This window comes from Camelina sativa, chromosome 18 (genome assembly GCF_030686135.1).
Source record: "Camelina sativa cultivar CO46 ecotype springtype chromosome 18, ASM3068613v1".
NCBI classification, from domain to species: Eukaryota; Viridiplantae; Streptophyta; class Magnoliopsida; order Brassicales; family Brassicaceae; genus Camelina; species Camelina sativa.
The window spans coordinates 1,590,846-1,612,974 of NC_141897.1; the positions used below are offsets into that span (position 1 = coordinate 1,590,846).

Here is a 22,129-nt window from a genome sequence, read left to right on the forward strand (position 1 = left end):
TAAACATTTGTTCGCTTTAACTATTTACAAGTCTTGCAAAATTTAATGTGTACCATTGGTCATTGTGAATTCGACCTTGCATATACTCCCTCATGATTATAATTATCGAGTAATTACTCGAGCAATCAAACGTTTCCACACGAGATGTACTCTCATGTAGAGGAAAATTCGTTAAATCTCTTTGTTATTATTATGTTATGTTATTGATCTATGAAGTAGACGAGAAGTATGGCAGAATCGTGGTTTATGATTCGCTACAGAGGTGCATCGGGTCTGCGATTCTTATTTACGGATACAGCATTCTCAAATACTTTGCAAGATGAAGCTGCATAAACCACATTTCATAACATTATTTAACTTACCGTACATCCAACTAATTTACGAAGAGAACCGTACACGCAACTAATTTACGAAGAGAAGTAAAATAGAAACCGAATGGACATCATATGAAGTAACCAATTCAACCAACTCTTCCGTCAGTTGTAAAGTATCTATTGAATATATTTAAGACCCTCTTATTCTCTCTTTTAATATAATAGCATGGTTTTTGAGGGTTTTTGGTCACCTCCCCAGCTTGCTTGGGAAACATGGAAGACTCGCTGCGTGTCCTCTTATCAAAATCACAATCACAATCACAGATTCAAAATGACATCATGTGTGTAAACAGTGATGTGAAGGATGATTTTATTACGAGTATAGACAGCCGTATATATGCATAAGAAGAGTTGAACTATGGTACTGTAAGCTATTAAAGACAATATACTACTTTACATAATCTCAGTATTCGAATCCGTAATCCCTATTGTGGTAGATCAAATCATGGATATGATTGATCTGTATTAATGCGTTCTTCCCGAGTAAACTTCAAAAAAAAAAAAAAAAAAAAGACAGTAAGACACCAAAAAAAACAATGGTCTATTATACAAAATTAAATAGTTTCCCATTGACTTTGAAAACGAACTGTGAGATATAAAACATTATGTCTAGTACATGCTTAATGCTTACCTTGATTCGCTTTTTGTTTCTCTCTGTCTCTACAGCGCGACCTCTACATTCTTCACATTTCTCAGTCTGATTAACCAAAGTGTCTTCATTGGCTTCACAAACATGTGGAAGAGTGTTGGGAATACCAAGTTGGTTTTCCGGTGATAAACTATCCGCTAAAAGTTGTATTCCCCATCCTTTTAATTTTAACATAGAGTCACTAGTATCACCTATATAAAGTTGTATATCCACGTGATCGTAGTTCAGTTGATCTAGAGGAGCATTATCTTTCGTAAGAGGGATCCAAAAGTCGAAAATAAATAGATGACTACTCTTTTGATTCGTCATGAAGATAGATGGCCGGCCGAAAGAGTCAAAGGTGTTCCTAAATATGCCTTTTAACCAACATTTTAAATGGATATTTACTATACTGTAATCAGATCTAGACCCAGGAACGAGAACAAGAACCGCACAAGCCCTAAATCTTAAGAGTGGTTGACAGAGAGGGGACTGAAGTAGAGGGATGTTCAGAGAGGAGAACATTCCCCTAATACTTTGAGGTAAAGGTGAGGAGGTTCCAATAGTACGATGAGTGAAAAATGAAGGCAATTCTTCCCCTGAAAATACCATGGACTTGTAGATAACTGTTCTTTGACGAAGGATAGCTTCTAGATCCAAGTTAAAGCAGTACATGAAATTGAGATTAGTTTCTGGGACACAACAATCTGGAAGAGAAGAGGTAGCCTCTTCGAAAACTTTGTCAATATTGTCTGCTTCCATCGGCGCCACTCCACTTGGATAGCCACTCAAATCAACTCCAGTCAATGCCCCACAACGTGAAAAAAAAACCCTGTCAAGATGTTTCAGTTTAGAAATGTTTAGGTGTACATATTCTAACTTACTGCAACTTTCCATTCTTAGGTGTTTGAGCTTAGAGAAGTTCTCGATCCACCAAGGAACCTCTTCAATTGATGTTCGGCTTAGAAAGAGATTTTGGATGTTTGTTGAGATATTAGGAAAAGTACTCAACTTTGAGCATCCACTAAGATCAAGTTCTTTTAGAGATTCAAGGTTGATACCGGTTGGAAGAGTCTCAAGATTTCTGCAGTAACAAATCCTTAACTTTCCCAATTTATTGAGCTTCTTAAATGAAGAAGGTACCTCCACCAAATTTGGGATATTTGAGAGATGCAACCCCATCAAAGAGGGAGACAGCATTTTCATGAAGTGCCTAAGAGGCTGACCAAAAAAACATAACAGCACTTTGAGAATACAATAATAATAAAAAAAAATATTAGATTTAAAAATGTTAGATCACCTCCAATAAGTATAAGCCCACTAAATTTCTCAAATAACTTTTTTTCTTATTATTTTTAATCAATTATTTAAAAAATAAATTAAAAATAAAAAGTTAAACCAATGATGGGTATTAGAAATATTTCTGAAGTTGCTCATTTAAGAAACTGTTTTCAAACTCACTACTCCTTTCAAATATTTTTATTATTATTTTTTTGCTTAGAAACTTTTTCACGTTCTCCTATTGGAGGTAGTCTTATAATTATCTTCTATGTATTATTTCTTTAAAAATAATTATTTGGAGGTCTTTTTGCTTACGTGTTGCTACGAGAATTTGTTTAGAAATTTTTATTTATTTAATCACAAAACACTATAATATATAATTTAATGCATCAAAAACAAAAACAAATTTTGATTTAATTTCTTTATTAAAAAAAGTAATACATTCAATTTTCTACAAGCCCTCGTGATATAAGTATATTTGAGATTTTAGTTAAATTTGAAAGTACCTTTTTTTTATCCCACATTGCTTAAATAGAATGGAAGACTTCACAAAATTTACTATATATAGTAACACTTATAGTTGAAATGGATTGAACCAACGTGGCCACTAAAGGCTTTATAAGTACATATTTTTTTTATATATAACTCAGCAATGATCTTAAAGGCTTTTTAGGTCCAAAGACTAATCTCATGACGCCGGGGGAAATCATGTTAAATTTCGAACTCCCGTGGCCAATGCTACTCGAACCCAAATTGTGAGATTTTTTTCCTTTTACTACTGGACCAAGGCCACTTGGTTCAGCAATATTCAAATTATTTATTTTGTTTTATCGTACAGATAACACATTTCTTTTAATTTATAAATAAAAGGCAAACTCTCTACAAATTTAATATAAAACAAGAGTTAAGTTTAAGTAAACCTAACTTCAACTAATGCAAGATTTGTATAATTCTTTTGACGTATCATTTTTATGCTCATACTAAATAGACCAAATTTATATTATCTACATAACCAAAATGGTAATCAGTACGTGTATAAAATTAGACCTCAAAACAGTGATTTCTTGTTAAAAATGTTGGTAAAAGAGGTCGGAGAAAAACTTAAAATTTGGAACTTCATACCTTTACTCCTTCCAATAGTTTCTCATTCTTTATCGAATGCATGTGAAGCACAACGAGATTCTCGAGACGTAAATTGGTAGGGAACTCTTCAATGGCTGTTCGCTGCAAAATGAGATAGGAGGTGTTGGTTGAGATTTCAGGAAAAGCCCCCAACCGCGAGCATCCATCGAGATTAATGTGGTCGAGAGATCTGAGGTTCATGCCGGTTGGAAGAGTCTTCAAATTATAGCAGTTATTCATTTCTAATTTCGTTAGTTTATTGAGATTTCGAATAGAGGAAGGAAGCTCCACAAAACTCCCACAAGACTGAAGATTAAGTTCCTCGAGATTGGTGGCCATTGAAAGATCTGGAATCTCTTTCAAGTTTAGAGATCCCCACATATCCATCTTCTTGAGACATGTAAGCGACTGTACACACAAAGTGCCAAATAAAAATTACACACCACGTGACGTGAGCGTAATCAAAAAAGTAATATAAGCATTATATATAATCTTCTTGCATAATATTGCAAACATCTATTTCATAAGAAAAAATATATAACATAACAATAATCCTCAAAACTTACCGAAACTCCTTCCCACAGTTTCTCTAGTTTGCTATTCTGCATTTTAAGCTTGACGAGATTTTCAGGACGAAATCTAGAAGGCATACTTCTCATTGGATAGTCGGGCCAACACAATAGTTTGAGTTTAGGGGGCAAATAATCGAAGCTTCCAGGTAAGTGCAATTCGACTTCTTTTCCCGGTGCAGATATCGTCGAGTAAATGTCTAGGAAACGGAGATTGCACATCCCTTTGAAGGCACCCTCATGTACATACACCCCATAAATCTCATCAATATCCAATGATATACCTAAAATCCTTGAAGTACCCTGAAAAATAAAATATAAATGAGAAAAAGACAAAACTATACTCCTTTTGTCTCTAAAAGATTGATGTTTAGAAACTTTTACACATTTTAACAAAACAATGATTACTGAGTTTAAATATATTTTTTTATTTAACTAAAGAGATATTATTTAATTTTAAACCAATAACAATTTTAAATTTTAAATATTTTCAATGACTTCTTGAAATTTACAAAACATCAATATTTGTAGGACAAAAAAATATTCCAAAACATCAATCTTTATTAGACAGAAGGAGTATGATTCATCCGTTTACAGAATGACATTCTCTTCAACTTATATAGTGAGCTAAAAAAAACTTACAGTGTTTCCAACAAGTACATCACAAATATCCTTTGAATCCCACAGAAATTCTCGTTTCCCGGGCTTGTCAATGGATTGTGTGCGAACAATATTTGTACCCATTTTTTGTAGCAAACTGTGCATCACCACGTTACCCCATCTGACATGAATAAGGGACTTATCATATAGATTTTCTAGTGCAATATTAACACTCAAGACACTATCTGCGAGCAACAATTTCAGGTATGCGAATTCCACATTATTGAAAAGGCATGCGATGTGACGAAATATAGCTTTATCTTCTTCGCTATCTAACCCGTCGTAGCTGACACTCAATGTCTTCTCAATTTTCCCATCTAGACCATTACGAAGTCTTGGCAAGATATCCATCCAATACTCCTTATTCCTCCCCTGAAGAGATGAACCCAACGCAGTAAGACCCAAAGGAAGATTACCTGCAAGGTTTGCGACTGTACATACGAGCTTCTCAAAACCTTCAGGTGGAGAGTTTTTCCTGAAAGCTGATAAACATAACATCTGGAGAGATTGCTTCCAAGATGGGAAATCAACCTTGTATATATGATCAATCTCATGGGCCTCTAAAAGATGCTTATCATTTGTAATCACAATGATTCTGCTCCCACTTCCAAACCATTGAGTTTCACCTGCCAAGGTATCTAAGACTACGTTATCGTCCAAATCATCAATAAAAATAAGAACTCTCTGGTGTTTCAGCCTCTCTCCCAGTGCACCTAAATGATCGATCTTTATGTCCTTTTTCCCTAGAATTGCCGATAGGAAATTTCCTTGTAAACGTAACTTCATGCTGGGGTCCTCTCGATTGGATCTACTATAGTTTTCCACACTCTTATATACGAAACCCCTGTCTATGAAAATAGAACTTTGGAAGTGCCGAGAAAGTCGACGGAACAAAGCCCTTGCAATGGTAGTCTTCCCAATTCCCGCTGTACCCCATATACCAACCATCCTCACTTCCTGAGATTCCAAATATAACAATTCACTCATCTGAGCAATATGATCTTCGATGCCAACAAACTCCTTAGAATGCTTCGATGCATTTAAAAGCAGTTTACCCAAAACATCATTGGTTATTTCTTCAACCAGTTTTGCTTCGTTACCCCTAACACGGAGAACGATCATTTCACAAACATGAGACAACATTATAAATGTTGATATAGCTATATAATATGATGTAAAGCACAATACAGAATGATATCCGAGGATATTTGAAACATCGGTCAACGCTTTCTCCCATTGATTTATCAGTTCCTCTGTTTTGTTTCTGCAAGTCTTTCGAAACTTCTTTCCAAAGTCTCCGGTCTGTTTCCTCACATGGGAAGGATCCAAACCGTAGAAAATGGGAATCACAAGTTGGCCAAACTCTTTCTTGCATCTCACGATCTGCAGCAGCTCGTTAAGGCACCAGCTCGAAGAAGCGTAGTTTTTAGAGAACAAAACTACTGCGATCCTCGAATCCAATATCGCCAGTTCAAGCTCGGGACTGAGTGATCGGCTTCTTTCAATCTCGATGTCTTTGAAAGAAATGATCAACTTTCGATCCAGTTCCTTGAGAAAGTGGCTGAGGAAAGTTACCAGGACGTCCTCTCCGCTGAAGCTGGGGAAAACATCATATACCCAAGTGCGAGAAGAAGAAGAAGGAAACATTGAGAGAAAGAGTAAGAAGGAAACTAATCTTTAGAAGAACAAAGACTTTGGCGTTTGAGATTGTAAGAAGATTTATGAATGAATTCATGAACTCTGAGCAGAGTGGTGACAGCAGCAGATTGTTTCTCCGATTTTTTCTGACGCAACTTGACCTGAGCGATTCCCCAAGGGCCAAGTCTTTAATCGTCAGTTTAGACTTTATTTATTATTTTTATTTTTGGTCAAAAAACCCTTATTTATTTTTCTATTAATTATCAATGGGCTATATTAATATTTGTACATGGAAGATTTTTGTTTTTTTCACTCAAGGATTATATATTGATTGATAGTGGGAACACGTTACGAATACAAAAAAGGATCACAAAAACTCAACCCGGCAAAACCAAGCTAAATCTACCTTAGATTTTAGTCATATCCTCTTTAAAAAGATGTTTTAACCAACAAGGAAATCCAGTTGCTACATACGATTAGCCATGATTCTCTCATGTGATGCTCTTAGCTATTAAGTGATCTCCAAGATTTAATTAAACCAACTCCCACATATGGTAGTTTAACTTAAAGTACTGTTATTAGTATCTAGTATTACGTACTACACTATATAATTGAAAACGAAATGAAAGAAAAAACATTTGGAATAAATCATAATTAAGTGGATACATGCTGTACTCTTTCCCAAAATGTTTCACTCTTCATTCCACATAAGTGAAGAGAAAGATTTTCTAAACGCAAGTTTTAGAGGGGAATGTTTCAATCCCGGTCTCGTCTAATAAGAGCCATGATATGTTGGTTGAGATATCAGGAAAAATCTTCAACCGTGAACATCCACTAAGGTTAAAGCCTATCAAGAGATTTGAGGTTAATTCCGATGGGAAGATTCTCCAGATTTATGCATCCTGACATTTTCAACTTCTCCAGTTTATTGAGATACTGAATAGAGGCGGTTTCGGTGGGGTTGGTAAGGAGCCCTAGAAGCAGAGGAAGGTGGACGTGGCAAGGGTGAAAAAACAGGCGATTAGGGTGTCATTGCTTTCTGCCCAAGGATGCTGCCGTCGGCGGCCTCTCAAGGCTGTGTTGAGGCGGTTTCGGTGGGGTTGGTAAGTACTGTTGCAGGGGAGAGGGGGGTTACTGAGAAGGGAGGATCGGGTGAGGTTTTGGGGGATGGTTTATCGGGTGAGAGTCTTAATCAGGGGGACTCTAGGGAGGTCTCGTCAACGGTTCCCGCAACGACGGCGAAGCGCTCTTTCCTACAAGTGGCTCAGAAAAGGGTTTTTACCCAACAAAAGTTTACTGTTGTAGAGGTTGATGGTCAGGAGAAGGTTATTGTGCCTAAGGGGGTGTTTGAGGGAGCAAAACCTCTTTGGGAAGATTTTGTGATTGGAAAGTTTCTCAACTTGAAGGCTCCGCATGTTGGTAAGATTCACATGATTGTGAACAAGATCTGGCGGTTGGGAGATCGCTCTTCTTTGATTGATGTTTACGCAGTTAATGAATATACAGTCAAGTTTCGGATTAGACATGAGGGTATGTGGCATAGGGTTCTCAATAGAGGGATGTGGAATATCATGGACATACCCATGATCGTTTCCAAGTGGACTCCGTTTGCGGAGGACGCTCAACCAGCACTGAAATCTTTTCCCTTGTGGGTTACAATCACTAACATTCCTCCAACAATGTTCACAGATAAAGTTTTGGAGTTTTTGTCTAGTGCAGTGGGTAAGCCTATTAGGTTGCACCCTAAAACAGAGGCCTGTGTCAGTTTTGAGGAAGCTCAGGTGTTGATAGAGGTGGATTTGACAAAGGATTTACCAAAGGAGTTTTGGTTTGCAGGTGAGGAAGAGGGGGAGCTGGATTCGATTATTGGGTTCAACTACCCTAGGCTTCCTCCAAAGTGTAGTGGTTGCAAGAAATGGGGTCACTTAAGTGCAACATGTCTATCAGTGAAGGCGGTATCGGTTGCTACTACTCCACTCGTAGCTACAATTTCAAAAGAGAACCAAAATGAAGTATCCTTTGTTCTTGAACAAGAGGTTGGAGTGGAGCATGCGGTTGCAGGTCTAGTAAGAACTTCGGTGCAGACGCAGGATGGGGGTATCTCGGTGGAGGGTTATGCACGTGAGGAGATGGGGGAGGAGCAAGTGCAGGAGGTCTGGATCACTCCAAAATCGACTCGTGGGAGCCCTGGAAAACTCAAGGACACTCCGATGACTAACAGTGTCTCTTTACTCAAAAACTCTTTCTCGGATTTGGGGGTTGCTTAGGATGAAAGTTCTGAAGACCCTGCTGTTGATAGTTCGGTGCAGAGTGGTTTAGCGGATACCCTTGTAGTTCAGCAAAAGGTGTTTGTCTCTAAACCGCAGGGTTCGCAGGTGGAGGTACCTTTGCGCACTTATCTACCAAGAGGGACAAAAACGGCTCATAAAACAGTGTCTACCCTTCCTGCTCATTCGACTAGGGTCCAGCCTAGGAATCAGAGTTGGAAGGCCTCATCAAAACATTAATGCTAGGGTTCGCATGGAATATTCTTGGTTTAAATAAGACGTCTAAACATTCCGTTATCAAAGAGTGGGTTGCGAGGGGTAATTTTCAGTTTGGTTGTCTGTTGGAGACTAGAGTGAAGGAATCAAAAGCGGAGAGGTTGGGGAGGAAGTTGTTCCCTGATTGGTCGATGATGACTAATTATGAATACAGTGAAAGGGGGCGCATTTGGGTCCTGTGGAAGGATACAGTCAGGGTTGATCCTTTTTTTAAAAGCAAACAGATCATTACATGTTCTGTTAAGCTGGATAATCAGGATGAGGAGTTGCTTTGCTCGTTTGTGTATGCTCTGCATATGGTGGAGGCACGAAGAGAGCTATGGCAGGAGATACGTGATCATTACGCATCTCCTCTGTTTCGTAATAATCGTTGGGTCCTACTGGGGGATTTTAATGAAACTCTTGATATGGCTGAGCATTCTTGAGTAGATGATAGTCCACTGCTTATGGGGGGATGAGATATTTCCAGGAGGTGGTAAATTTATGTTCACTAGTGTATATGACTTCCCATGGTCATCTGTACACTTGGTGTAATAAGCGGGAACATGATTTGATTCTCAAGAAGTTGGACCGTGTGATGGTGAATGTAGTGTGGGGAACTGTTTTTAATCAGAGTTATAATGTTTTTGAAGTAGGAGGCTGTTCTGACCACTTGTATTGTAGGCTCATGATTCGTGGTGATGTTGGTCCTGTTACGAAACAGAGGCCTTTCAAATTTGTAAATGTGTTGACGAAGATGGAGGATTTCATGCCATTAGTGGAGGACTATTGGACCACCACTGAACCTCTGTTTTAATCTACTTCTACCCTCTTCCGTTTTTGGAAGAAGGTAAAAGGACTAAAAACTCGCTTGCGAAGCTTGGCAAAGTCGCGAATGGGGAATCTTGTTCTTAAGACAAAGGAGGCTTTCACCACTTTATGCCAGAAGCAACAAACGAACCTGATGCAGCCTTCATCACAGGCCATGGAGGAAGAAAATGAGGCTTATAGGCGCAGGGATTTCCTGGCTGGGTTGGAGGAGAAGTATCTCAAGCAAAAGTCTAAGTTGCATTTGTTGCAGGTGGGAGATAGGAATAATAAAACTTTTAGTCGAGCTGCTAAAGTGCGTGAAGCGCAAAATAGTATTCGTGAGATACAGTGTCTTGATGGTCGTGTGGTAGTGACAGGGGATGACATCAAAGTAGAGACTGAGAGGCATTTCAGGGAGTTTCTGCAAACCATTCCTACTGATTTTGAGGGTGTCACGGTGGAAGAGTTGGAGAATTTGGTGCCATATCGCTGTTCTGTGGCTGAACATCATGCTCTTACGACAGTGGTGTTGGGGGAGGAAATTAAAAAAGTGTTGTTCTCTATGCCGTGTGATAAATCTCCTGGTCCTGATGGGTACACAGTGGAGTTCTACAAAGCAACTTGGCCGATTATTGGGAGGGAATTCGTGTTAGCTATTCAATCTTTTTTTGCAAAAGGTTTCTTGCCAAAAGGTATCAATACTACCATTCTTGCGCTCATTCCAAAATCATTGGAAGCAATGCAAATAAAGGATTATAGGCCTATCTCTTGCTTTAATGTGATTTATAAGGTGATCTCTAAAGTACTCGCTAATAGACTGAAGTATGTGCTTCCAAATTTTGTCTCTGGGAATCAGTCTGTTTGTTCAAGACAGATTGTTGATTGAGAATGTGTTGTTGGCTACAGAGCTTGTTAAGGACTACCACAAAGATTCTATATCAAGTCGTTGTGCAATCAAAATTGATATTTCCAAAGCTTTCGATTCAGTGCAGTGGTCGTTTCTCTCTAAAGTTCTCTCAGCAATGCAGTTTCCGTCGTTGTTCATTCATTGGTTAATGCTATGAATCACTACAGCTTCTTTTTCAGTGCAAGTGAATGGTGAACTTGCAGGGTTTTTTCGGAGCGCTAGAGGGCTTCGTCAAGGTTGCTCCTTATCACCTTATCTTTTCGTCATTTGTATGGATGTCCTATCGAAATTGCTTGACAAGGCTGCTGGAGAGCGGTTATTTGGTTACCACCCTCGGTGTTGTCAGCTTGTACTCACTCATTTAAGTTTTGCGGATGACCTCATGGTGTTAACGGATGGCAAGTTGCGTTCAATCACTAGAATTATTGATGTGTTTACGGAGTTTGCAAAGATTTCAGGGTTAAAGATCAGTATGGAAAAGTCCACAATTTATTTGGCTGGAGCTTCGGTTCCATCAGAGTCTCATCTCCCGTTTGTAGTAGGTCGTTTTCCGGTTCGATATCTAGGTCTCCCGTTAGTAACTAAGCAACTCTCAATTGCAAATTGCTCTCCTTTGCTTGAGAAACTTCGGAAGCGTATAGGGTCTTGGACAGCTCGTCATCTGATTTCCTCTGTCCTTTGGAGTGTGTGTCACTTTTGGCTTGGTGCTTATTGGCTGCCTAAAAAGTGTTTTGAGGCTATTGACTCAATGTGTGCGGTTTTTCTCTGGTCGGGTCCAAACACGAATCCTCGCAAGGTGAAAGTATCTTGGGACGCAGTGTGTAAGCCAAAGGCAGAGGGGGGTCTTGGTTTGCGATCTCTCCATGAAGCTAATCTTGTCAGCTATTTGATATTAATTTGGCGAGTGGTCTCGAAGGGAAACTCTTTGTGGGTCCGTTGGGTTTACTCTAACTTATTGAAACAGGCATCCTTTTGGTCAGTTAAGGACACTACGACTGTGGGTTCGTGGATCTGGAAAAAGCTTCTTAAGTATCGGGGTGTGGCAAGAGAGTTCTGTAAAGTGGAGGTGGGTAATGGCGAAACCACATCATTTTGGAATGATCATTGGTCGGATATGGGTTGCGTCTTGGAAACTGTTGGCGATAGAGGGATAATTGATATGGGGATCCAAAAACAGAGTTCTTTGGCAGAAATGTGGAATCACCGTCGCAGAAGGAGACACCGGGGGACCAACTCAATGAGGTGGAGCAAGCACTACTGATAACTCTCTAATTTATATGTTTTAGCATCCTTTTTTGTCCATATTTTGCATTGTTCATACTTCTAACTTAGCATTTTTAGGTCATTAACTGTAGGAATTCACTTTTAGATCATTTAGGGTGTTGCATTTCTGCATTTGCATATTTTGGATGAAAACAAGTGCTAAAGAGCCAAAAGTGGGGGAAAACAAGGACAATCCAAGCATGTACCCGAAGGAGCCATCGAGCTGGACGAACAAGTCCGAACCCCAACACGAACGAGGAGGATCAGAGAGATGAAGAACAACCCAAAGATCCACCCGAGGAGTAACCCGACTTCACCCTCGTGTACCCCATCGAGTAGACCATCAGGCAGGTCTGGGAAGCTAGGTCAAAAGGGTTTCCATATATAAACCCCCTCCTCTCCTAGCTCGCAAAGGAGCACGCCGCAGACCCTCAAACCGGAGAGCGAGAGCTTTTGTGAGAGAACTGAGCAACTCAAACATTTTCTTTTTAGTTTTGCATTTTCATTTCATAGTTTTTATAGTTTTCTTAGATTTTCTATCTTGTACTCTTTCTACTCTATTCTATATTTTGATACAATGCAAGTTTCATTCATTTTTGGTTATTTTGTTCCTTGTTATCATGTCCGAGTAGGGTAGTAAAGTTTCTAGGGATGGGATAGATGATTTTGTGTTCTTGATCGGTTAGGATGCCTTAGTTTGATTGTAAATGATTGATAGATTTCCTTCTAGGTTGGTGTTCTTAATGCTGTCAACAGACCGAGAGGTTGAGATTAGATCTAGGGCGTTTCAGCGACCGAGAGGTGTAGATGAGATGCGTGAATTAGCCAATGCTAGAGGTTTACTTGAATCTGAGTAAGGGAATAGATGAGTTTGAGTTTACTGACAATAATGAATCGTTCTTAATGCCTGCTTGTTCATATTGCTAGTGTGGGAGTGTGGTAAGTGATCAAGGTTGATTGTTGCTAGTGCGAGAGTGTGGTGACAAGGTTTTAGAGATTCATTGTCTAGGAAATAATTGTTTGAGGCATGTAAGGTATCTATACTGGTGTAAAATACTTAGGATTCGATTACCCCATCCTTAGGAGATTTCGTATTTTATTTGTTTACATTTTCTTTACTTACTTGACCACTTACCCGATCAGGTACACGATAACCTGCATCGAGTAATACCTCGAGCTGTTCATATCTCATTTGCTTACTCGATCACCCCACTCGATCCTGTATTCGACTGCTTGCATCGAGTGCTTAGGTCGTGTGGTTTCTTTGTTTATATTCTTTCTTTTATTTATTTTAGGACTGTTAGAACAAAAACCTTATTTGTTTGGCTTGACTTGTATTGTTCTGATCATATCCTTCCTGCTAGCAATAGAAAATCATTTGGATTGATAACCCTTTGTACTACAACTGCATAGGGAATTGATATCCTGGATGAAAATCCTACTATCAACTACAAAAAAAGAGGTGTTTTGTGTCGCTTCTTTTGAATATTAGCATCAATTATAATTGATGCAAATGAGTTTTACATCACTAATTTAAGTGACTCTCGAAGTGGTGATGCAAAATATTTGCATCGGTTACTAAATGTTTGCATCACTTATTATAGTCGATGTTAATATACATCGGTTGTTTAAAGTGGTGTTATTTTTGAATCCCTTAGTATAAATGATGTTATATTAGCTACGGTAATAATAAGTGATGTTAAATATTTATATCAATTGTAAATAAGTGATGTTAACCGTAGTGTCAATTATTAGAAGTGATACCAATATTGTATCATTTGTTAAAATTGATGTTAAATGTTTAAATCGGTTACAAATAATCAATGTTAAAATTAGTGTCATTTTTCATAAATAATTCTAATAATTATGTCATTTCAGATAATTGATGGTAAATATTAGTGTCAGTTATATATTACTGATGTTAAAATTAGTGTCAGTTTTCAATAAATGATTCTAGTAATTATGTCATTCATATTAATAGATAAAAAAATATAATAAATAAATCAAAATAATTAATTGATTATTTAAATCTAAAAATAGTATATAAATTAAAAATCAAATTGCATAATTCATATAACGGAATTCAGTGTCGAATCTTGAACATAGAAATCCTAGCATGGTATTAAAAAAAACATTAAGATCAAATTCATAACCCACATGTTCGCTACGTTGATCTTCACTCTTCAGCATTATGACTTCCACTTATACGACCACCACCGTTAGCTGAGGAAAAAACACAAATGAACTTTATCATATTAGCTAAATTGTTATGTATGAAATTTCAATAAAAATGGCATTCACCTCCGTATTAGGTGGATTCGGAATGTTTGCCAAAGCTGCAGCAAAGTTTGAAGCCCATGTGCTTGCCTACATCATTTGTATATTAAAATTAACAAGGTCATAAATTTTAAGAAATCAGTATATCATAAACAGATGATATATAACATGCAAAAGGTATAATACCTGATCAACAGATGCAACACCGAACATTTTCTGGAACAAAGTATTCATTGTTCTAACTTGATCTTCTAAGCCTTTGTTCTGCATTTTCAGCTGAGCAATTTCAAAATTTTCTGTCTCTGAGCTTACTGCAATTGAGCGTCTCAAGAATTTTGAAGGTGTAGGTCCACGGCCAACACAACGCACTCGTCCTGAACGTTCTGGACCAAACACTTGAGCATATTCATCGTCCAGATTAGCTGTAACATTGCTTATGGTTTGCATTGACGAATTTTGGTTCATCAAGGTTGTAAGGGCTTCCTAAAAATGCAACAAAATAATATAAGTATAACAAATTCTTTTTTTGTTTGGTATAGTCAAATGAGTAATCTATGTTAAGAAATGAGACAATGAATTGACAAAATCTAATATGAACAATAGAATAAGATAAAGCTAACCGCATGTGTTTTAGCCTCATCAGATACATAGCTTCCATCAGGTTTTGTGCGTGTCGCAACAAATAATTCTGCTCGACTTGGTGGTTTTCCGTTCTTAATTGTCTGCGTTAATAGCACACACATAAATATTATGAAATATCAAAATAGCAGGAGAACAATCATAAAATTGAGTTTTATAAGAGAGAACAAAATTACTTACAATCTCTTTTCTTTTTCTTGCAAAACTCTTTCTTCCATATACGTGAGGCGAGGTATGGTTTTTGTTATTCTTCTTATTTTGATCTTGCATTTTCTGAAAGTTCATATATTGGAGAAGATAATTAATAGTTATTCCGTACGTTTCATATACAATTACATATTTATAATATATAAATCATACCTTCCATTTATCAGTGAACCTCGTGTTGACAAAAGAAAACCATTGATTTTCAGGAACACTCTTTGGTCGATTCCGGATCATTTCAGCTTTGTTAACCCGTTTGAACTCTCTCCATAAACGTAGTTTAATATCCTTGCATCTGCTCCCTAGTGCACTAATCACATAATGCTTTCTTTTTGCAGGATCATCAAACCAAAATTTTGACTGAAATGATATCATGAGAACATTCATAAAGAGAGAAGCAATATGAAGTGCAAAACTTAGGAGAATGTACTAAAATGTTGGATATATATTACCTGAATCACTTCCCAAGCCCTATCTTATGTGTCAGGATTAACCAATCTCCAATCACTGCAGTTAATGGGCAACAAATTCAAATCATTACCTAATTGACCTAACCAAGATCCAAGTAGACCTCCGGAATCATCAACAGGTTGATCGGTATCTACGTCGAAATGTACAATGACTTTGCTATTTTGTAGTTTCCACACATCTCTTGATGCCACCATTTTTCCTTCTATGTTTCCATCATCATCTTGTAGATAAACACATATTAACAAAGCCATCAGTATATCTATATATACACATGTACAACAACGACCACAAATAAATTTATTCTCATGTAAACAAAAGCAATGATCAATTCAGTTCATTCTCACACAATCAATTATTTTTAATTACCTATCAATTGTACTTTCCACTTGAAACTGTTACCGTCTGGAGTTTTTGAAGGAGGAGAACCGTAAACTGCCTCCAATTGTGTCATATCATCTGGTGCTTGAGTTTCTGAATCAGTCAAATCTGTGAAAGTCCGAAAATGTGTCATACCATCTGGTGCTTAAGGTTCCGAATCACTAAAATCCGTGAAATTCCGAAAATTCATGAACCTAAACAAAGCACATAAAAGCAAACTATTAAGCAATACTGAATTTTAATTTATTCTTAAAATAGTGACTAATTTGGTCATTAAAACCAGCAAATTTAACTACAAGTCATTTTTTGATATTTCAGTGGAATATATGAGCTCGAGAATTGTAAAACTTACACTACTATTGTAACGTCCGCGAACCAAAACTCAGCGTTTTGGGGGTGGGTGTCGATCGACACTCATGTTGGTGTCGGTCGACACCACTTATTTCTGGTTCGACCAGATTGATATAATTATTGATTTGGACCGGTTTGGTTTAAGGAAACCATTGGACCAAGGTTTAAAAATGAGAAAACGACCTAGGGTCGTGTTTTTGTTGTCTCACGCCGCTTTGAGAGAAAACTGTTCTTGAGGTTTTAGAGGGAGATTGTGAGATTTAAAGGCTTTGTGGGTGAGATCTTGCTGTGGGAGTGAGTATTCAAGGCAAGGAACGTGTGGGAAGCTTGCTGAGAGTGTGGATTCGTTCATTGTTGGTCAAAAACAGGTGAGTGCATGACCATGGCTAATCTAAGCCTTTGATTCCCTTATTCTTGCTTGTTTGTTGTTGTTTTGTGTGTTTTCTTGTTGGGGATTCGATTATACAGGTTCCTAATGATGTTTCCGGCATGGGTTTTGAGTATTGGATGATTTGGAAGAGATTGGGAAGCCAAATTCGACTCTCGACTTCTTGCGGATCACACTTGCAGGTGGAGTGTCGATCGACACCACTTGGTGTCGGTCGACACCAGCAAAAATGGGCATCGATCGACACTGTGGGGTAGTGTCGGTCGACACTAGGCTGGTGTTGGTCGACACCTCCCTTCTAGTGTTCGTTTTCCTGGTTTGTGTGTTTTGTTTGTTGATTGTTTGGAACATTGGAGTCATTGTTGCTTGTGTGTATAGTCCAGTAGATGGGAGGATTTCCTCACTGAGTATTTATCAAATACTCATGCATCTCAATTTGTGTTTATGATGCAGGTAAAGGCAAAGTGTGATCGTGGAATCAAGGCAATGAAGAGGAAGATGTTCTAGGGACTCAATTGGATGTTTTCTGGCATTGCTAGGTTGCTAGAGTTGGGTCATTAGAAACATTGTTAGGATTGCCGGTTTGGTGTTTCTTTTTGTTTGACATTGAAATGGTTAGGATTGGATATTGGTTATTTGATTATGGATTATTATTGGTTATTTAATTGGTATTGTTATTCCGTTGTTATTTGTGATTGTGATTAGGTGGCTAGTGGGTATTGGACCACTAGTCGTAGTTTTAATTATTATTATTTATTATTTAAAAAAAAAAAAACGGGTCAGGTCGTTTCAGTTTGGTATCAGAGCCCTTACTGTTCTAGGTTTGGGTTCACTAGGTTTCTGTTGTGTTGTCTGGGATTGCATGTCTTGATTGATTATGTGATTTAGTCAATTATGTGTGGCATGGAGTCCTAGAACATCTTCTTCGAGCCTACTTTGTGATTCCACGGTGAGTTTTTGTTTTTGTGTTCTGTTTATTGTGTGCTTAGCCTTCTGCTCATGGTAGTGCAGATGGTTAGAGAGGATGCTGTTGCTGGTCGTGGTGGTGGATGCTGGCGTGGTCGTGGACGCGGACGTGGTCGTGGTAGGGGCAGAGTCCCAGTGGTTAGTGAGACTGCGGACCAGAGTGTGACAGCAGAGGGTGTCAGCGAGTCGCAGGGTGTCTAGGAGGATTCCATAAGTGTGGCCGGAGGGGGCAGTGTTGATGCTCCAGTAGCCGGTGATATTAGGGCCCCAGGTGTGGGTGTCCCAGTGGGTGGAGTCCCGGGTGTCGACTTTGCGGGTTTGCTGGCACAGTTGTTGGAGCGGTTGCCACCTGTGGCACCAGCTCAGGCTCAGGTAGTGCCACCAGTGGTGGTGGAGGAGCGGCAGCCAGTGGCTGCGGATGTGGGAGTCCATTCTCGTTATATCAGCATGCTGACAGAGATGGGCCGTATTAGTACCGAGCGGTTATTGGGAGGTACATATCCTACCGCTGCGGATGCGTGGAGGAGGAGTGTGGAACTTAATTTCCATACTCTGAGGTGTCCTGAGGGATTTTGGGTGGACATTGGGGTCCACTATCTGACTGGTGATGCTCAGTTGTGGTGGAGTTCTGTGGCAGCCAGGAGAGTGCAAAGGGAGATGTCTTGGGCTGACTTCGTCTTGGAGTTCAACCGCAAGTATTTCCCTAGGGAGGCAATGGATAGGTTGGAGGTGTCGTTCCTTCACCTAGCTCAAGGGACTCGGTCAGTGCGGGAGCTTGACTTGGAGTTCAGTCGACTTCTGAGGTATGGGGGTCGGGATATGGAGTCTGAGGAGGCTCAGATCAGGAGGTTCTTGAGGGTCCTACGTGATGACTTGAGGGTTCACTATAGGGGGCAGAGTTATGCTTCGCGTGCAGAGCTGGTTGAGACTGCAGCAGGGATAGAGGAGGATATCCGGGCACAGTCAGTGGCGGCTAGCCCAGAAGTCCAGCCTAGTAGGGCTCAACATCAGGGAGGTTCTAGCAAGGGCGGTAAGCCTGCACAGAGAACCAAGAGGAATTGGGCTCAACATCAGGGAGGTTCTGTGGAATCGGGTTGCTTCAAGTGTGGGAGCTAGGATCACAAGTTTGCTAGCTGTCCCAAGAGGAGTGCCCCGTCGAGAGCAGACCGTGTATGCTACTATTGTAGGGTGTCAGGGCACATCAAGCCCTATTGTCCCAAGTTGCAGCCAGTAGCAATGGTAGCGTTGCAGCAGGTGCAGCCGGTGGCACATATTGAGCAGGCACCACAGGTTTACACGACTGTGGAGACTAGTGTGACAAGTGCCGGGGCGATTACAGGTATAATTTCTGATACTTTGTCTTTGTGAATTCTTATTAAGTGCAGATTTTATGTTGTCTTGTGATAAAGTGTTAGGTTCTCAACATATGAGGTTTGTGTAGGGACCTTGTTGGTGGGCGGGTTTAAGTCCCACGTTATGTTTGATTCTGGAGCTACTCATAGCTTCATTACCCCAGAGTGTGCAGAGAGTGCGAGTATCATGGGAGATCCCGGAGAGCGTACATGAGTTGTCAGAGTTGTGGGAGGAAAGTTTATGAGGGTTATTTGTCGAGCGAGGGGCATCAATATTCAGATCGCAGGAGAGTCTCGGCCTGCGGATTTTCTTATCAGCCCAGTGGAGCTGTATGAAGTTATCTTGGTGATGGATTGGTTGCATCGGCATATGGTTAATCTGGATTGTCATCGGCGTAGAGTGGAGTTTGAGCTTTCAGGAGGGAAGTTGGTTTATCAGGGGATTAGACCGACTTCAGGGAGTCTCGTGATCTCGGCCATTCAGGATGGGAAGATGATCGAGAAGGGTCGTGAGGCTTATCTGGTTACTATATCTATGCTAGAATCAGTGGGGAAGTCTACGGTTAGCGGTATTCAGGTTGTAGAGGAGTTTTAGGACGTGTTCCAGTCGTTACAGGGATTACCACCTTCTCGGTCTGATCCTTTCACGATTAAACTGGAACCAGGAACGACACCGTTATCCAAGGCTTCTTACAGGATGATTCCAGCAGAGATGGCAGAGCTAATGAAGCAGCTAGAGGATTTGTTGAGCAAGGGATTCATCCGTCCTAGTGTATCACCGTGGGGAGCGCCGATGTTATTCGTTAAGAAGAAGGATGGGAGTTTCCACTTGTGCATTGATTACAGAGGTCTCAACTGGATCACTGTGAAGAACAAGTATCCTCTTCCGAGGATCGATGAGTTGTTGGATCAGTTTAGAGGTGCTACTTGGTTCTCCAAGATAGATCTGGCGTCGGGTTATCATCAGATCCCGATAGATGAGACGGATGTGACGAAGACTGCTTTCAGGACAAGGTATGGGCATTATGAGTTTGTGGTGATGCCGTTTGGCTTGAGTAACGCACCAGCTGCGTTTATGAGATTGATGAACAGCATGTTCCAGGAGTTTCTGGATGTGTCTATCATCATTTTCATCGACGACATCCTGGTTTACTCTAAGAGTCCTGAAGAGCATGCAGTACATTTGAGGGCAGTTCTGGAGAAGCTGGGGGAGCAGAAGTTGTTTGCTAAGTTGAGCAAGTGTAGTTTCTGGCAGCGTGAGATAGGTTTTCTGGGTCATATTGTGTCTGCAGATGGAGTTTCTATAGATCCGGAGAAGATGTAGGCTATCAGGGATTGCCTAGACCGCAGAATGCCATGGAGATCAGGAGTTTTCTCGGGTTGGCAAGGTATTATAGGAGATTTGTGCAGGGGTTTGTGAGCAGAGCACGTCCTATGACTAAGTTGACGGGGAAGGATGTTCCTTTTCTCTGGTCACAGGAGTGTGAGGAGGGCTTTGCAAGCCTGAAAGAGATGTTTACTACTGCTCCGGTGTTGACTTTGCCTGACAAGGGAGAACCCTATGTGGTTTATATAGATGCATCCAGAGTTGGTTTGGGATGTGTGTTGATGCAGCATGGGAAGGTGATTGCCTATGCTTCGCGGCAGTTGCGGAAGCATGAGGACAACTATCCTACTCATGCCTTGGAGATGGGTGCTGTAGTTTTTGCCCTGAAGATTTGGAGATCTTATCTTTATGGTGCAAAAGTACAGGTGTTTACATATCATAAGAGCCTGAAGTATATATTCACTCAGCCCGAGCTGAACTTGAGGCAGAGGCGGTGGATGGAGCCAGTGGCGGATTATGATTTGGAGATACCCTATCATCCTAGTAAAGCTAACTTGGTTGCAGATGCTTTGAGTCGGAAGCGGGCGGCTTCGGCTCTTGAGCAGGATATGGATTCTCTGTTACGAGAGATCAGTGCATTGAGCTTGTGTGCGGTTTCTCAGGAGCCGTTGGGTTTGGTTGCAGCTGATAGAGCAGATTTGATAAGCAAAGTGCGGTTGGCTCCGGAGTCAGATTTGTGGCTGGTGAATGCCTCAAAGGATGTTGACTCGGAGTATCAGGTTTCAGCTAATGGTACTATTCTGGTGCATGGGCGGATCTGTGTGCCCAAGGATGAGGAGTTGAGTTAGGAGATTCTGAGAGAAGCTCATGCTAGCATGTTTTCTATTCATCCAAGAGCGACTAAGATGTACTGAGATCTCAAGAGGTACGATCACTGGGTCGGGATGAAGAAGGCCGTGGCTAGTTGGGTTGCGAGGTGCGATGTGTGTCAGCTAGTGAAGTCTGAGCATCAGGTACCATGTGGTTTGCGTAAGAGTCTTCCCATTCCAAAGTGGAAGTGGGATATGATTACTATGGACTTCGTGGTGGGTTTGCCAGTGTCCAAGACGTTTGATGCTATTTGGGTCATTGTGGACCGGTTGTCTAAGTCGACACATTTTCTGGCCATTAAGAAGACTGATGGGGCAGCGGTCTTGGCTAAGAAATATGTGAAGTAGATAGTCAGGTTGCATGGGGTACCAGCGAGCATAGTGTCTGATAGGGATTTCAAGTTCACTTTGGTGTTCTGGAAGGCATTTCAGGCAGAGATGGGCACTAAGGTGCATATGAGTACAACTTATCATCCCCAGACAGATGGACAGTCAGAGAGGACGATCCAAACGTTAGAGGATTTGCTGAAGATGTGTGTGTTGGATTGGGGTGGCCATTGGCAGATCACTTGAACATGGTAGAGTTTGCTTATAACAACAGTTACCAGGCGAGTATTGACATGGCTCCTTATGAGGCTTTGTATGGGAGATCGTGTTGTACACCGTTATGTTGGACTCAGGTGGGGGAGAGGAGCATGTAAGAGGCAGATTTTGTTCAGGAGACCTCAGAGAAGATTCGGGTTCTCAAGCTGAACATGAAGGAAGCTCAGGATCGGCAGAGGAGTTATGCCGATAGGAGGAGGAGAGATCTTGAGTTTCAGGTTGGAGATAGAGTGTACCTCAATATGGCCATGTTGTGGGGTCCGAACAGGTCATTGACTGAGACAAAGTTAAGTTCGAGGTATATGGGTCCGTTCAGAGTGATTGAGCGAGTTGGACCAGTGGCATATAGGCTGGAGTTACCTGAGGTTATGCGTGCATTCCATAAGGTTTTCCATGTGTCTATGTTGCGGAAGTGTCTCCGTGAGGATGACCAGTTGTTGGCTAAGATTCCTGAGGATCTTCAGCCCAACATGACTTTGGAGGCGAGACCAGTGAGGGTTCTCGAGAGGAGGACCAAGGAACTTCGGAAG

General features: G+C 40.4%; 1 protein-coding gene and 1 pseudogene across 2 annotated transcripts; one reads left to right on the top strand and one right to left on the bottom strand.

Moving 5' to 3' along the window:
- Window positions 1-639: 639 nt before the first annotated feature.
- LOC104760252 (disease resistance protein RPS6-like) lies at window positions 640-6,454 on the bottom strand. Of its 2 annotated transcripts, XM_087499009.1 has the most exons (5): window positions 4,617-6,454; window positions 3,972-4,277; window positions 3,406-3,813; window positions 1,006-2,223; window positions 640-862 (listed from the first exon to the last, which is right to left on the bottom strand). In XM_087499009.1, exons 1-5 carry the CDS (start codon window positions 6,279-6,281, stop codon window positions 818-820), a joined length of 3,642 nt encoding a protein of 1,213 aa, XP_087355135.1. In that variant the 5' UTR covers window positions 6,282-6,454; the 3' UTR covers window positions 640-817. The 2 variants fall into 2 exon arrangements, with proteins under 2 accessions (XP_087355135.1, XP_019095933.2); XM_019240388.2 differs by lacking the exons at window positions 640-862; window positions 1,006-2,223 and having other exon boundaries at window positions 3,123-3,813.
- A 1,350-nt stretch (window positions 6,455-7,804) lies between these two features.
- Window positions 7,805-11,772, top strand: LOC147921350 (uncharacterized; annotated as a pseudogene).
- The last annotated feature ends 10,357 nt before the right edge of the window (window positions 11,773-22,129 follow it).